The sequence below is a fragment of the Vanacampus margaritifer genome, chromosome 19 (genome assembly GCF_051991255.1).
Source record: "Vanacampus margaritifer isolate UIUO_Vmar chromosome 19, RoL_Vmar_1.0, whole genome shotgun sequence".
Lineage (NCBI taxonomy): Eukaryota > Metazoa > Chordata > Actinopteri > Syngnathiformes > Syngnathidae > Vanacampus > Vanacampus margaritifer.
In genome coordinates this window covers 4,448,560-4,464,159 of record NC_135450.1, presented here as the reverse complement: position 1 = coordinate 4,464,159, position 15,600 = coordinate 4,448,560, and the positions used below count along the sequence as shown (strand labels likewise).

Sequence of the window (15,600 nt, the reverse complement as noted above, 5' to 3'; positions counted from 1 at the left end):
CCTGCACATTTTAGGATAGGACTTCGCTGACTTTTTTGTACGTCACACGGTGCTACATGTGCCTCCCAAAATTTGCGGCCCTCGGTCAAACTTGCCGCGATAGGGCCTCATTAGGGGTATACTCCTCCTTATGGTCTTTTCAGTCATTGTTTGCTACCCTTGAGGTAATTTGTTTTCATGTAATCTGTGTTTCTTCCTAGCCTCATTGGACGCTGTTCTCAACATAAGCACATTCAACACTGAGCCAAGGGAGCTCATGAGTCAACTAAGAGAAACTTTGAAAAATCTCTCATTACCATTCAACATCAGTGTTGATTTAATACTGACAAGCTTAAATTTGACCACAGGTGAGAATGTATTTTACGCTAATTGGTTTCTTTTGTCTGTCTGTCTAAAAAAAAATAATACTTTCATCTTCCAGTTTTTTAATATTAAATTAGTCAGTGTTGTGACGTGTTTTTTTTGTTTTGTTTTTTTCAGTCTGCTATAGAGACTTTAATGGACAGGAGCAATGTCAATGTGAAGATGAGTATCTATGGCCATGTGACATCTGTGAAACTTATGGTGCATGTAACAATACTAGTCTGCAAAGTTGCAACTGCATAAATGGAATTCCTTCAGATGGGCAGTATTGTGAACGAAGTAAGTGAATCGATTTAGATTAATGCGCCAGGATATGAACAACTATTTGACTCTTACGTTTACTAGTAATAATCATGTTTTAATGCATACTGTTATATTTTCATTTGTGCTCCATAGGTGTCAACATCACATGCCCACCACCACCACCACCACCACCAGTAGAAAGTAATGTATCTGAGAAATACGTACAATATATGACTCTTACATTCATTTACCTAAGAGCTTAACTCTAAGTACAATTACATTAAGACCGAGCTGCGCTCTTCTGCGCAAATGTGAGCTAGATCCGGTTGGAAAAAAACGCTAAAATAAAAAAAACAACATGTATTTCTTTTTGAAAGCAGTTGGGCTACAACTACGATGAAATATAGTGTTATGTTTATAGATTTCTTCAGACCTGGACTCTCATCGAATGTGCGAGATTTTGAGAAGAGAGGCTTATCTCGGTCAAGTTAAAGCAGCTTTATTGTCACAGTGTAACATCAGCCTTTGCGAGACCGTAATGGCCACACCCTTTGCCGAAAAGTCACAATATTTGGTCTGAGGCATGATCAAGATCCTAAGGCTTTTCTGACAAATTTTCAACTGGATCCGTTCAACGGGCTTGGGGTACTAGATAAGAATGTAAAAAAATTAATTTCTTGTCACCACTAGTTGGCACTACATGTATAACTGAATATTGTCATTTAGATGCCTTCAGGTCTTGACTATTAACAAACATGAAGCTTGGGATTTTTTGGAGCATGTACACGGGAGTTAATTCAATAAGCATTTCCTACTTTGTGACAAAGCGAAAGGCAAAATTTTATGCCCCGCCTACTTCATATGGTATTTCAAAAACTGAAGATTTCCCCCCCAGTTGTTATCCTAGATCTTAAGATAATACAGCCCTAGTTTTAAGTCAATCAGAATAATCCTCTAGGACATTCAACAATTCATAGCTCACTTCCTGCACATTTTAGGATAGGACTTCGCTGACTTTTTTGTACGTCACACGGTGCTACATGTGCCTCCCAAAATTTGCGGCCCTCGGTCCAACTTGCCGCGATAGGGCCTCATTAGGGGTATACTCCTCCTTATGGTCTTTTCAGTCATTGTTTGCTACCCTTGAGGTAATTTGTTTTCATGTAATCTGTGTTTCTTCCTAGCCTCATTGGACGCTGTTCTCAACATAAGCACATTCAACACTGAGCCAAGGGAGCTCATGAGTCAACTAAGAGAAACTTTGAAAAATCTCTCTTTACCATTCAACATCAGTGTTGATTTAATACTGACAAGCTTAAATTTGACCACAGGTGAGAATGTATTTTACGCTAATTGGTTTCTTTTGTCTGTCTGTCTAAAAAATAATAATACTTTCATCTTCCAGTTTTTTAATATTAAATTAGTCAGTGTTGTGACGTGTTTTTTTTGTTTTGTTTTTTTCAGTCTGCTATAGAGATTTTATTGGACAGGAGCAATGTCAATGTGAAGATGAGTATCTATGGCCATGTGACATCTGTGAAACTTATGGTGCATGTAACAATACTAGTCTGCAAAGTTGCAACTGCATAAATGGAATTCCTTCAGATGGGCAGTATTGTGAACGAAGTAAGTGAATCTATTTAGATTAATGCGCCAGGATATGAACAACGATTTGACTCTTACGTTTACTAATAATAATCATGTTTTAATGCATACTGTTATATTTTCATTTGTGCTCCATAGGTGTCAACATCACATGCCCACCACCACCACCACCACCACCAGTAGAAAGTAATGTATCTGAGAAATACGTACAATATATGACTCTTACATTCATTTACCTAAGAGCTTAACTCTAAGTACAATTACATTAAGACCGAGCTGCGCTCTTCTGCGCAAATGTGAGCTAGATCCGGTTGGAAAAAAACGCTAAAATAAAAAAACAACATGTATTTCTTTTTGAAAGTAGTTGGGCTACAACTACGATGAAATATAGTGTTATGTTTGTAGATTTCTTCAGACCTAGACTCTCATCGAATGTGCGAGATTTTGAGAAGAGAGGCTTATCTCGGTCAAGTTAAAGCAGCTTTATTGTCACAGTGTAACATCAGCCTTTGCGAGACCGTAATGGCCACACCCTTTGCCGAAAAGTCACAATATTTGGTCTGAGGCATGATCAAGATCCTAAGGCTTTTCTGACAAATTTTCAACTGGATCCGTTCAACGGGCTTGGGGTACTAGATAAGAATGTAAAAAAATTAATTTCTTGTCACCACTAGTTGGCACTACATGTATAACTGAATATTGTCATTTAGATGCCTTCAGGTCTTGACTATTAACAAACATGAAGCTTGGGATTTTTTGGAGCATGTACACGGGAGTTAATTCAATAAGCATTTCCTACTTTGTGACAAAGCGAAAGGCAAAATTTTATGCCCCGCCTACTTCATATGGTATTTCAAAAACTGAAGATTTCCCCCCCAGTTGTTATCCTAGATCTTAAGATAATACAGCCCTAGTTTTAAGTCAATCAGAATAATCCTCTAGGACATTCAACAATTCATAGCTCACTTCCTGCACATTTTAGGATAGGACTTCGCTGACTTTTTTGTACGTCACACGGTGCTACATGTGCCTCCCAAAATTTGCGGCCCTCGGTCCAACTTGCCGCGATAGGGCCTCATTAGGGGTATACTCCTCCTTATGGTCTTTTCAGTCATTGTTTGCTACCCTTGAGGTAATTTGTTTTCATGTAATCTGTGTTTCTTCCTAGCCTCATTGGACGCTGTTCTCAACATAAGCACATTCAACACTGAGCCAAGGGAGCTCATGAGTCAACTAAGAGAAACTTTGAAAAATCTCTCTTTACCATTCAACATCAGTGTTGATTTAATACTGACAAGCTTAAATTTGACCACAGGTGAGAATGTATTTTACGCTAATTGGTTTCTTTTGTCTGTCTGTCTAAAAAAAAAAAAAAATACTTTCATCTTCCAGTTTTTTAATATTAAATTAGTCAGTGTTGTGACGTGTTTTTTTTGTTTTGTTATTTTCAGTCTGCTATAGAGACTTTAATGGACAGGAGCAATGTCAATGTGAAGATGAGTATCTATGGCCATGTGACATCTGTGAAACTTATGGTGCATGTAACAATACTAGTCTGCAAAGTTGCAACTGCATAAATGGAATTCCTTCAGATGGGCAGTATTGTGAACGAAGTAAGTGAATCTATTTAGATTAATGCGCCAGGATATGAACAACGATTTGACTCTTACGTTTACTAATAATAATCATGTTTTAATGCATACTGTTATATTTTCATTTGTGCTCCATAGGTGTCAACATCACATGCCCACCACCACCACCAGTAGAAAGTAATGTATCTGAGACATACGTACAATATATGACTCTTACATTCATTTACCTAAGAGCTTAACTCTAAGTACAATTACATTAAGACCGAGCTGCACTCTTCTGACCAAATGTGAGCTAGATCCGGTTGGAAAAAAACGCTAAAATAAAAAAACAACATGTATTTCTTTTTGAAAGTAGTTGGGCTACAACTACGATGAAATATAGTGTTATGTTTGTAGATTTCTTCAGACCTGGACTCTCATCGAATGTGCGAGATTTTGAGAAGAGAGGCTTATCTCGGTCAAGTTAAAGCAGCTTTATTGTTACAGTGTAACATCAGCCTTTGCGAGACCGTAATGGCCACACCCTTTGCCGAAAAGTCACAATATTTGGTCTGAGGCATGATCAAGATCCTAAGGCTTTTCTGACAAATTTTTTCAACTGTATCCGTTCAACGGGCTTGGGGTACTAGATAAGAATGTAAAAAAATTAATTTCTTGTCACCACTAGTTGGCACTACATGTATAACTGAATATTGTCATTTAGATGCCTTCAGGTCTTGACTATTAACAAACATGAAGCTTGGGATTTTTTGGAGCATGTACACGGGAGTTAATTCAATAAGCATTTCCTACTTTGTGACAAAGCGAAAGGCAAAATTTTATGCCCCGCCTACTTCATATGGTATTTCAAAAACTGAAGATTTCCCCCCCAGTTGTTATCCTAGATCTTAAGATAATACAGCCCTAGTTTTAAGTCAATCAGAATAATCCTCTAGGACATTCAACAATTCATAGCTCACTTCCTGCACATTTTAGGATAGGACTTCGCTGACTTTTTTGTACGTCACACGGTGCTACATGTGCCTCCCAAAATTTGCGGCCCTCGGTCCAACTTGCCGCGATAGGGCCTCATTAGGGGTATACTCCTCCTTATGGTCTTTTCAGTCATTGTTTGCTACCCTTGAGGTAATTTGTTTTCATGTAATCTGTGTTTCTTCCTAGCCTCATTGGACGCTGTTCTCAACATAAGCACATTCAACACTGAGCCAAGGGAGCTCATGAGTCAACTAAGAGAAACTTTGAAAAATCTCTCTTTACCATTCAACATCAGTGTTGATTTAATACTGACAAGCTTAAATTTGACCACAGGTGAGAATGTATTTTACGCTAATTGGTTTCTTTTGTCTGTCTGTCTAAAAAATAATAATACTTTCATCTTCCAGTTTTTTAATATTAAATTAGTCAGTGTTGTGACGTGTTTTTTTTGTTTTGTTTTTTTCAGTCTGCTATAGAGACTTTAATGGACAGGAGCAATGTCAATGTGAAGATGAGTATCTATGGCCATGTGACATCTGTGAAACTTATGGTGCATGTAACAATACTAGTCTGCAAAGTTGCAACTGCATAAATGGAATTCCTTCAGATGGGCAGTATTGTGAACGAAGTAAGTGAATCTATTTAGATTAATGCGCCAGGATATGAACAACGATTTGACTCTTACGTTTACTAATAATAATCATGTTTTAATGCATACTGTTATATTTTCATTTGTGCTCCATAGGTGTCAACATCACATGCCCACCACCACCACCAGTAGAAAGTAATGTATCTGAGACATACGTACAATATATGACTCTTACATTCATTTACCTAAGAGCTTAACTCTAAGTACAATTACATTAAGACCGAGCTGCACTCTTCTGACCAAATGTGAGCTAGATCCGGTTGGAAAAAAACGCTAAAATAAAAAAACAACATGTATTTCTTTTTGAAAGTAGTTGGGCTACAACTACGATGAAATATAGTGTTATGTTTGTAGATTTCTTCAGACCTGGACTCTCATCGAATGTGCGAGATTTTGAGAAGAGAGGCTTATCTCGGTCAAGTTAAAGCAGCTTTATTGTTACAGTGTAACATCAGCCTTTGCGAGACCGTAATGGCCACACCCTTTGCCGAAAAGTCACAATATTTGGTCTGAGGCATGATCAAGATCCTAAGGCTTTTCTGACAAATTTTTTCAACTGTATCCGTTCAACGGGCTTGGGGTACTAGATAAGAATGTAAAAAAATTTATTTCTTGTCACCACTAGTTGGCACTACATGTATAACTGAATATTGTCATTTAGATGCCTTCAGGTCTTGACTATAAACAAACATGAAGCTTGGGATTTTTTGGAGCATGTACACGGGAGTTAATTCAATAAGCATTTCCTACTTTGTGACAAAGCGAAAGGCAAAATTTTATGCCCCGCCTACTTCATATAGTATTTCAAAAACTCAAGATTTCCCCCCCAGTTGTTATCCTAGATCTTAAGATAATACAGCCCTAGTTTTAAGTCAATCAGAATAATCCTCTAGGACATTCAACAATTCATAGCTCACTTCCTGCACATTTTAGGATAGGACTTCGCTGACTTTTTTGTACGTCACACGGTGCTACATGTGCCTCCCAAAATTTGCGGCCCTCGGTCAAACTTGCCGCGATAGGGCCTCATTAGGGGTATACTCCTCCTTATGGTCTTTTCAGTCATTGTTTGCTACCCTTGAGGTAATTTGTTTTCATGTAATCTGTGTTTCTTCCTAGCCTCATTGGACGCTGTTCTCAACATAAGCACATTCAACACTGAGCCAAGGGAGCTCATGAGTCAACTAAGAGAAACTTTGAAAAATCTCTCTTTACCATTCAACATCAGTGTTGATTTAATACTGACAAGCTTAAATTTGACCACAGGTGAGAATGTATTTTACGCTAATTGGTTTCTTTTGTCTGTCTGTCTAAAAAATAATAATACTTTCATCTTCCAGTTTTTTAATATTAAATTAGTCAGTGTTGTGACGTGTTTTTTTTGTTTTGTTTTTTTCAGTCTGCTATAGAGACTTTAATGGACAGGAGCAATGTCAATGTGAAGATGAGTATCTATGGCCATGTGACATCTGTGAAACTTATGGTGCATGTAACAATACTAGTCTGCAAAGTTGCAACTGCATAAATGGAATTCCTTCAGATGGGCAGTATTGTGAACGAAGTAAGTGAATCTATTTAGATTAATGCGACAGGATATGAACAACGATTTGACTCTTACGTTTACTAATAATAATCATGTTTTAATGCATACTGTTATATTTTCATTTGTGCTCCATAGGTGTCAACATCACATGCCCACCACCACCACCAGCACCACCAGTAGAAAGTAATGTATCTGAGACATACGTACAATATATGACTTTTACATTCATTTACCTAAGAGCTTAACTCTAAGTACAATTACATTAAGACCGAGCTGCGCTCTTCTGAGCAAATGTGAGCTAGATCCGGTTGGAAAAAAACGCTAAAATAAAAAAACAACATGTATTTCTTTTTGAAAGTAGTTGGGCTACAACTACGATGAAATATAGTGTTATGTTTGTAGATTTCTTCAGACCTGGACTCTCATCGAATGTGCGAGATTTTGAGAAGAGAGGCTTATCTTGGTCAAGTTAAAGCAGCTTTATTGTCACAGTGTAACATCAGCCTTTGCGAGACCGTAATGGCCACACCCTTTGCCGAAAAGTCACAATATTTGGTCTGAGGCATGATCAAGATCCTAAGGCTTTTCTGACAAATTTTCAACTGGATCCGTTCAACGGGCTTGGGGTACTAGATAAGAATGTAAAAAAATTAATTTCTTGTCACCACTAGTTGGCACTACATGTATAACTGAATATTGTCATTTAGATGCCTTCAGGTCTTGACTATAAACAAACTTGAAGCTTGGGATTTTTTGGAGCATGTACACGAGAGTTAATTTAATAAGTATTTCCTACTTTGTAACAAAGCGAAAGGCAAAATTTTATGCCCCGCCTACTTCATATGGTATTTCAAAAACTCAAGATTTCCCCCCCAGTTGTTATCCTAGATCTTAAGATAATACAGCCCTAGTTTTAAGTCAATCAGAATAATCCTCTAGGACATTCAACAATTCATAGCTCACTTCCTGCACATTTTAGGATAGGACTTCGCTGACTTTTTTGTACGTCACACGGTGCTACATGTGCCTCCCAAAATTTGCGGCCCTCGGTCCAACTTGCCGCGATAGGGCCTCATTAGGGGTATACTCCTCCTTATGGTCTTTTCAGTCATTGTTTGCTACCCTTGAGGTAATTTGTTTTCATGTAATCTGTGTTTCTTCCTAGCCTCATTGGACGCTGTTCTCAACATAAGCACATTCAACACTGAGCCAAGGGAGCTCATGAGTCAACTAAGAGAAACTTTGAAAAATCTCTCTTTACCATTCAACATCAGTGTTGATTTAATACTGACAAGCTTAAATTTGACCACAGGTGAGAATGTATTTTACGCTAATTGGTTTCTTTTGTCTGTCTGTCTAAAAAAAAATAATACTTTCATCTTCCAGTTTTTTAATATTAAATTAGTCAGTGTTGTGACGTGTTTTTTTTGTTTTGTTTTTTTCAGTCTGCTATAGAGACTTTAATGGACAGGAGCAATGTCAATGTGAAGATGAGTATCTATGGCCATGTGACATCTGTGAAACTTATGGTGCATGTAACAATACTAGTCTGCAAAGTTGCAACTGCATAAATGGAATTCCTTCAGATGGGCAGTATTGTGAACGAAGTAAGTGAATCTATTTAGATTAATGCGACAGGATATGAACAACTATTTGACTCTTACGTTTACTAGTAATAATCATGTTTTAATGCATACTGTTATATTTTCATTTGTGCTCCATAGGTGTCAACATCACATGCCCACCACCACCACCACCACCACCAGTAGAAAGTAATGTATCTGAGACATACGTACAATATATGACTCTTACATTCATTTACCTAAGAGCTTAACTCTAAGTACAATTACATTAAGACCGAGCTGCGCTCTTCTGAGCAAATGTGAGCTAGATCCGGTTGGAAAAAAACGCTAAAATAAAAAAACAACATGTATTTCTTTTTGAAAGTAGTTGGGCTACAACTACGATGAAATATAGTGTTATGTTTGTAGATTTCTTCAGACCTGGACTCTCATCGAATGTGCGAGATTTTGAGAAGAGAGGCTTATCTCGGTCAATTTAAAGCAGCTTTATTGTTACAGTGTAACATCAGCCTTTGCGAGACCGTAATGGCCACACCCTTTGCCGAAAAGTCACAATATTTGGTCTGAGGCATGATCAAGATCCTAAGGCTTTTCTGACAAATTTTTTCAACTGTATCCGTTCAACGGGCTTGGGGTACTAGATAAGAATGTAAAAAAAATAATTTCTTGTCACCACTAGTTGGCACTACATGTATAACTGAATATTGTCATTTAGATTCCTTCAGGTCTTGACTATAAACAAACTTGAAGCTTGGGATTTTTTGGAGCATGTACACGAGAGTTAATTTAATAAGTATTTCCTACTTTGTGACAAAGCGAAAGGCAAAATTTTATGCCCCGCCTACTTCATATGGTATTTCAAAAACTGATGATTTCCCCCCCAGTTGTTATCCTAGATCTTAAGATAATACAGCCCTAGTTTTAAGTCAATCAGAATAATCCTCTAGGACATTCAACAATTCATAGCTCACTTCCTGCACATTTTAGGATAGGACTTCGCTGACTTTTTTGTACGTCACACGGTGCTACATGTGCCTCCCAAAATTTGCAGCCCTCGGTCCAACTTGCCGCGATAGGGCCTCACTAGGGGTATACTCCTCCTTATGGTCTTTTCAGTCATTGTTTGCTACCCTTGAGGTAATTTGTTTTCATGTAATCTGTGTTTCTTCCTAGCCTCATTGGACGCTGTTCTCAACATAAGCACATTCAACACTGAGCCAAGGGAGCTCATGAGTCAACTAAGAGAAACTTTGAAAAATCTCTCTTTACCATTCAACATCAGTGTTGATTTAATACTGACAAGCTTAAATTTGACCACAGGTGAGAATGTATTTTACGCTAATTGGTTTATTTTGTCTGTCTGTCTAAAAAATAATAATACTTTCATCTTCCAGTTTTTTAATATTAAATTAGTCAGTGTTGTGACGTGTTTTTTTTGTTTTGTTTTTTTCAGTCTGCTATAGAGACTTTAATGGACAGGAGCAATGTCAATGTGAAGATGAGTATCTATGGCCATGTGACATCTGTGAAACTTATGGTGCATGTAACAATACTAGTCTGCAAAGTTGCAACTGCATAAATGGAATTCCTTCAGATGGGCAGTATTGTGAACGAAGTAAGTGAATCTATTTAGATTAATGCGCCAGGATATGAACAACGATTTGACTCTTACGTTTACTAGTAATAATCATGTTTTAATGCATACTGTTATATTTTCATTTGTGCTCCATAGGTGTCAACATCACATGCCCACCACCACCACCAGCACCACCAGTAGAAAGTAATGTATCTGAGACATACGTACAATATATGACTCTTACATTCATTTACCTAAGAGCTTAACTCTAAGTACAATTACATTAAGACCGAGCTGCGCTCTTCTGAGCAAATGTGAGCTAGATCCGGTTGGAAAAAAACGCTAAAATAAAAAAACAACATGTATTTCTTTTTGAAAGTAGTTGGGCTACAACTACGATGAAATATAGTGTTATGTTTGTAGATTTCTTCAGACCTGGACTCTCATCGAATGTGCGAGATTTTGAGAAAAGAGGCTTATCTCGGTCAATTTAAAGCAGCTTTATTGTTACAGTGTAACATCAGCCTTTGCGAGACCGTAATGGCCACACCCTTTGCCGAAAAGTCACAATATTTGGTCTGAGGCATGATCAAGATCCTAAGGCTTTTCTGACAAATTTTTTCAACTGTATCCGTTCAACGGGCTTGGGGTACTAGATAAGAATGTAAAAATTTTTATTTCTTGTCACCACTAGTTGGCACTACATGTATAACTGAATATTGTCATTTAGATGCCTTCAGGTCTTGACTATAAACAAACATGAAGCTTGGGATTTTTTGGAGCATGTACACGAGAGTTAATTTAATAATTATTTCCTACTTTGTGACAAAGCGAAAGGCAAAATTTTATGCCCCGCCTACTTCATATGGTATTTCAATAACTCAAGATTTCCCCCCCAGTTGTTATCCTAGATCTTAAGATAATACAGCCCTAGTTTTAAGTCAATCAGAATAATCCTCTAGGACATTCAACAATTCATAGCTCACTTCCTGCACATTTTAGGATAGGACTTCGCTGACTTTTTTGTACGTCACACGGTGCTACATGTGCCTCCCAAAATTTGCAGCCCTCGGTCCAACTTGCCGCGATAGGGCCTCACTAGGGGTATACTCCTCCTTATGGTCTTTTCAGTCATTGTTTGCTACCCTTGAGGTAATTTGTTTTCATGTAATCTGTGCTTCTTCCTAGCCTCAGTGGACGCTGTTCTCAACATAAGCACATTCAACACTGAGCCAAGGGAGCTCATGAGTCAACTAAGAGAAACTTTGAAAAATCTCTCTTTACCATTCAACATCAGTGTTGATTTAATACTGACAAGCTTAAATTTGACCACAGGTGAGAATGTATTTTACGCTAATTGGTTTCTTTTGTCTTTCTGTCTAAAAAAAAAAAAAATACTTTCATCTTCCAGTTTTTTAATATTAAATTAGTCAGTGTAGTGACGTGTTTTTTTTGTTTTTGTTTTTTCAGTCTGCTATAGAGACTTTAATGGGCAGGAGCAATGTCAATGTGAAGATGAGTATCTATGGCCATGTGACATCTGTGAAACTTATGGTGCATGTAACAATACTAGTCTGCAAAGTTGCAACTGCATAAATGGAATTCCTTCAGATGGGCAGTATTGTGAACGAAGTAAGTGAATCTATTTAGATTAATGCGCCAGGATATGAACAACGATTTGACTCTTACGTTTACTAGTAATAATCATGTTTTAATGCATACTGTTATATTTTCATTTGTGCTCCATAGGTGTCAACATCACATGCCCACCACCACCACCACCACCACCAGTAGAAAGTAATGTATCTGAGAAATACGTACAATATATGACTCTTACATTCATTTACCTAAGAGCTTAACTCTAAGTACAATTACATTAAGACCGAGCTGCGCTCTTCTGAGCAAATGTGAGCTAGATCCGGTTGGAAAAAAACGCTAAAATAAAAAAACAACATGTATTTCTTTTTGAAAGTAGTTGGGCTACAACTACGATGAAATATAGTGTTATGTTTGTAGATTTCTTCAGACCTGGACTCTCATCGAATGTGCGAGATTTTGAGAAGAGAGGCTTATCTCGGTCAATTTAAAGCAGCTTTATTGTTACAGTGTAACATCAGCCTTTGCGAGACCGTAATGGCCACACCCTTTGCCGAAAAGTCACAATATTTGGTCTGAGGCATGATCAAGATCCTAAGGCTTTTCTAACAAATTTTCAACTGGATCCGTTCAACGGGCTTGGGGTACTAGATAATAATATAAAAAAAATAATTTCTTGTCACCACTAGTTGGCACTACATGTATAACTGAATATTGTCATTAAGATGCCTTCACGTCTTGACTATAAACAAACATGAAGCTTGGGATTTTTTGGAGCATGTACACGGGAGTTAATTTAATAAGCATTTTCTACTTTGTGAGAAAAGGGAAAGGCAAAATTTTATGCCCCGCCTACTTCATATAGTATTTCAAAAACTGAAGATTTCCCCCCCAGTTGTTATCCTAGATCTTAAGATAATACAGCCCTAGTTTTAAGTCAATCAGAATAATCCTCTAGGACATTCAACAATTCATAGCTCACTTCCTGCACATTTTAGGATAGGACTTCGCTGACTTTTTTGTACGTCACACGGTGCTACATGTGCCTCCCAAAATTTGCAGCCCTCCACTTGCCGCGATAGGGCCTCATTAGGGGTATACTCCTCCTTATGGTCTTTTCAGTCATTGTTTGCTACCCTTGAGGTAATTTGCTTTCATGTAATCTGTGTTTCTTCCTAGCCTCAGTGGACGCTGTTCTCAGCGCGCGCACACTGTTCACTGAGCCAAGGGAGCTCATAATTCGTCTAAAAGAAGCTATAGAAAATATCACCTTGCCATTCAACGTCACTGTGGATTTAAGACTGACAAGCTTAATTTTTACCACAGGTGAGAATGTTTATTGGTTTCTGTTATCTGTAGAAAACAAACAAACAAACTAAAACAACTCTGGTCTTCAAGTTTTTCAATATTATATTAGTCAATGTTGTGGTGTATTTTTTCAGTCTGCTTTAGAGATTTTAATGGACAAGAACAGTGTCAGTGTGAGGATGAGTATCTATGGTCGTGTGACATCTGTGAAATGTATGGTGCCTGTAGCAACACCAGTATGCAAATTTGCGACTGCATAAATACAATTCCTTCAGATGGGCAGCGTTGTGAACTAGGTAAGTGCATATACTCAAACTCTTGTGCCAGGATATGAACAACAATTTGACTATTACGTTTGCTTAGTCATGATTATGGATTTAATATATACTGTTATATTTTTAATTGTGCTATACAGGTGTCAACACAATGTGTCCACCAACAACAACAACATCAACAACACCATCATTATCAACAACAACACCATCATCAGCAGAAAGTAAAGTATCAGAGACACATACAATATACGACTCTTACGTTCATTTACCTTAGATCTTAACTCTTAAGTACAATTACATTAAGACGGAGCTAACACTATGAAAATTATGGTGGATGGAAACATTTCAAAGTGGCACTGGTTTTACAGTCTTTGAGCATAATAGCTGTGAACCTTAAAATAGTATTTAGCATTCTTCTACAAGTATATCTTAATATTACACAATTTACCTCAGTACCTGATATAAGGGAGAGCGGGGTTAGTAGTGCCAATTTTTACTTAAAGCGTCTTTCACGCAAGGGATTACAGGAATGTCTCCAACTAAAATATGTTCATATTGTTTCAGATGTTGTGCATCCCTGGGAGCAATTACTTTGGAGCCTCAATAAATTATTTTAGAAATATAGCTTTAAAAAAAAAAGTGGCACAACTTGCCTCTGCCACTAGTCAGAATTCAGTGGGGTAAATTGTGCCATTGGTAACTGAAGTAAAAAAGATCATTTTAATTTCACAAACGATAATGCTATATAAAAGGAAGACAAATTCAATACAAAACTTTGATTTGCAGGTTTCAGAGGCCTTTTCTTTTTTCATTCTTTTGCTTTTCCTGCTCTCTCATCTTCTCTTTCTTTGTGAGCCGTCTCTAATTCCATCTTCTCAGGTGTGTCAGTCACAATTCTTGTTTCCACTTTCTTGCTTTTTTTCTTTTTCTTTACAACTCTACTTTCTTTCTGTGGATTTTGTCAAGGGAAAAATAACTTCTGCAGACACATAACCCAAGTGAGCAGAACTACCAGATTTGTCACTTGCCTGAGCCTATTTTTTTCTTATCCCTATATTTTTTTTGTGGCCATCCTGCAGAATTTTATCTCTTTTCCAACCTGACGTATAGGTCTTACCCTCTTTCCAAATCCTCAGGAGGAGTTGAAATCCTGTCTTCCTTTTGTATCTGGTGACAGGATGAGTTTTGGTCAAAAATGAAGAATGGCACATACTTTTAGTAATCAAATGTAAAAATACAATAAAGTATTATAGAGTAAATAATCAAAAATTTTGGCACAAATTACCCCAAGCCCACCATTTTGAAAAAAAAAATGCATCCCCCAGCTGTTTTGAGCCAACATCATGCTAACCATATAGTTTCATGATGTAGCTTACTAAAGCACTAAAACGTGTGAACTGTTTTCATAGTTGTCTGTAATTGTTCAAACACAGCCATCAAAAAACCTTAATCATAGAAATTTTACTTTGATAGGCAAAATACTGTTTTTGGAACTTATATGTGCTTACCTCTCAAGCCATGTGTCTCCCTTTTTTTACCGCATGAGCGAAATGGATGTCTCTCCAAGAATATGTGGTCACATAACTAACTTCTTCTATGGTTTTCTAAATAACGGGTCTAACTACTTGCACAAATTGCCCCACTCTCCCCTACCATGATATCCTTAACATTTCAAATGCCACAAAACGTTTGACAACTTTTTTTTTTAACTCTTTCTAAGACATTATGTGAACTTAAGTAAGATTTGCAAAAAAAATATTGTAATGTTTGAAAAACTTCTAATTCTAACTTTTGCTATATAATTCACATTACAGATTTGCCTACAGATATGCAGACAATAGACGGTAAATAAGTTACACATAATGACTCTTCACACTGAAAAAGTGTAATAATTTTTACTGACAAGTTACTTCTGTATTTTAGTGAGGTCATTATTGCTCACTCTGGAGATTGACTTTGATGACTCATACAACGATGAAAATAACGGTGTTTTCCAGAGGTGTTTGCAGTCTGTAAGTTAGAATTTGTTCTCATCATTTCAAAGAATGCTTGCAATTGTTGTTGGTATAATTGTTGAACGCATGTTGGGTGTGCTCACGCTCAAACAGATTGCAACACAATCTAGGATCCATATCCCAGAACTACTATCATCTGAACTTTTGGGCTTCAGGTAGATTTAATTCTTTAATTTGAAAATGTTTAAGCTTTTAAAAATTATTGCCCTGAACTATCTGACCGTTCATACATTAGAATGAAAGCCTTTTTTGGCCTTTATTTCAAGTTCACCTTACT

At 37.2% G+C, this 15,600-nt stretch overlaps 2 protein-coding genes and 2 long non-coding RNA genes across 4 annotated transcripts in view; 3 read left to right on the top strand and 1 right to left on the bottom strand.

Annotated features, from left to right (window-relative positions):
* The first annotated feature begins 483 nt into the window (after window positions 1-483).
* Window positions 484-1,931, top strand: LOC144039696 (uncharacterized). Its single transcript, XR_013289516.1, has 3 exons — window positions 484-642; window positions 760-807; window positions 1,791-1,931. It is a non-coding gene; the product is annotated as an uncharacterized LOC144039696 (long non-coding RNA).
* Window positions 1,932-2,196: 265 nt separating this feature from the next.
* On the top strand, window positions 2,197-11,344 carry LOC144039763 (uncharacterized). Its single transcript, XM_077553415.1, has 18 exons — window positions 2,197-2,236; window positions 2,350-2,397; window positions 3,380-3,526; window positions 3,663-3,824; window positions 3,942-3,980; window positions 4,965-5,111; window positions 5,245-5,406; window positions 5,524-5,562; window positions 6,547-6,693; window positions 6,827-6,988; window positions 7,106-7,153; window positions 8,136-8,282; window positions 8,416-8,577; window positions 8,695-8,742; window positions 9,727-9,873; window positions 10,007-10,168; window positions 10,286-10,353; window positions 11,318-11,344. The coding sequence occupies exons 1-18, from the start codon at window positions 2,197-2,199 to the stop codon at window positions 11,342-11,344; spliced, it is 1,902 nt and encodes a 633-aa protein (XP_077409541.1).
* LOC144039693 (adhesion G-protein coupled receptor F1-like) overlaps window positions 10,319-15,600 on the top strand; it is a 19,698-nt gene continuing 14,416 nt past the window's right edge. The window contains exons 1-10 of the mRNA XM_077553310.1: window positions 10,319-10,333; window positions 11,318-11,464; window positions 11,600-11,761; window positions 11,879-11,926; window positions 12,905-13,051; window positions 13,168-13,329; window positions 13,449-13,529; window positions 15,123-15,152; window positions 15,232-15,320; window positions 15,417-15,478. Coding sequence (XP_077409436.1) covers window positions 11,374-11,464; window positions 11,600-11,761; window positions 11,879-11,926; window positions 12,905-13,051; window positions 13,168-13,329; window positions 13,449-13,529; window positions 15,123-15,152; window positions 15,232-15,320; window positions 15,417-15,478 — 872 coding nt within the window. The 5' untranslated portion in view covers window positions 10,319-10,333; window positions 11,318-11,373. The remainder of the gene's footprint in view (window positions 10,334-11,317; window positions 11,465-11,599; window positions 11,762-11,878; window positions 11,927-12,904; window positions 13,052-13,167; window positions 13,330-13,448; window positions 13,530-15,122; window positions 15,153-15,231; window positions 15,321-15,416; window positions 15,479-15,600) is intronic.
* LOC144039695 (uncharacterized) overlaps window positions 13,633-15,600 on the bottom strand; it is an 18,506-nt gene continuing 16,538 nt past the window's right edge. Inside the window, exon 3 of the long non-coding RNA XR_013289515.1 lies at window positions 13,633-14,475. This is a non-coding gene — a long non-coding RNA (uncharacterized LOC144039695). The remainder of the gene's footprint in view (window positions 14,476-15,600) is intronic.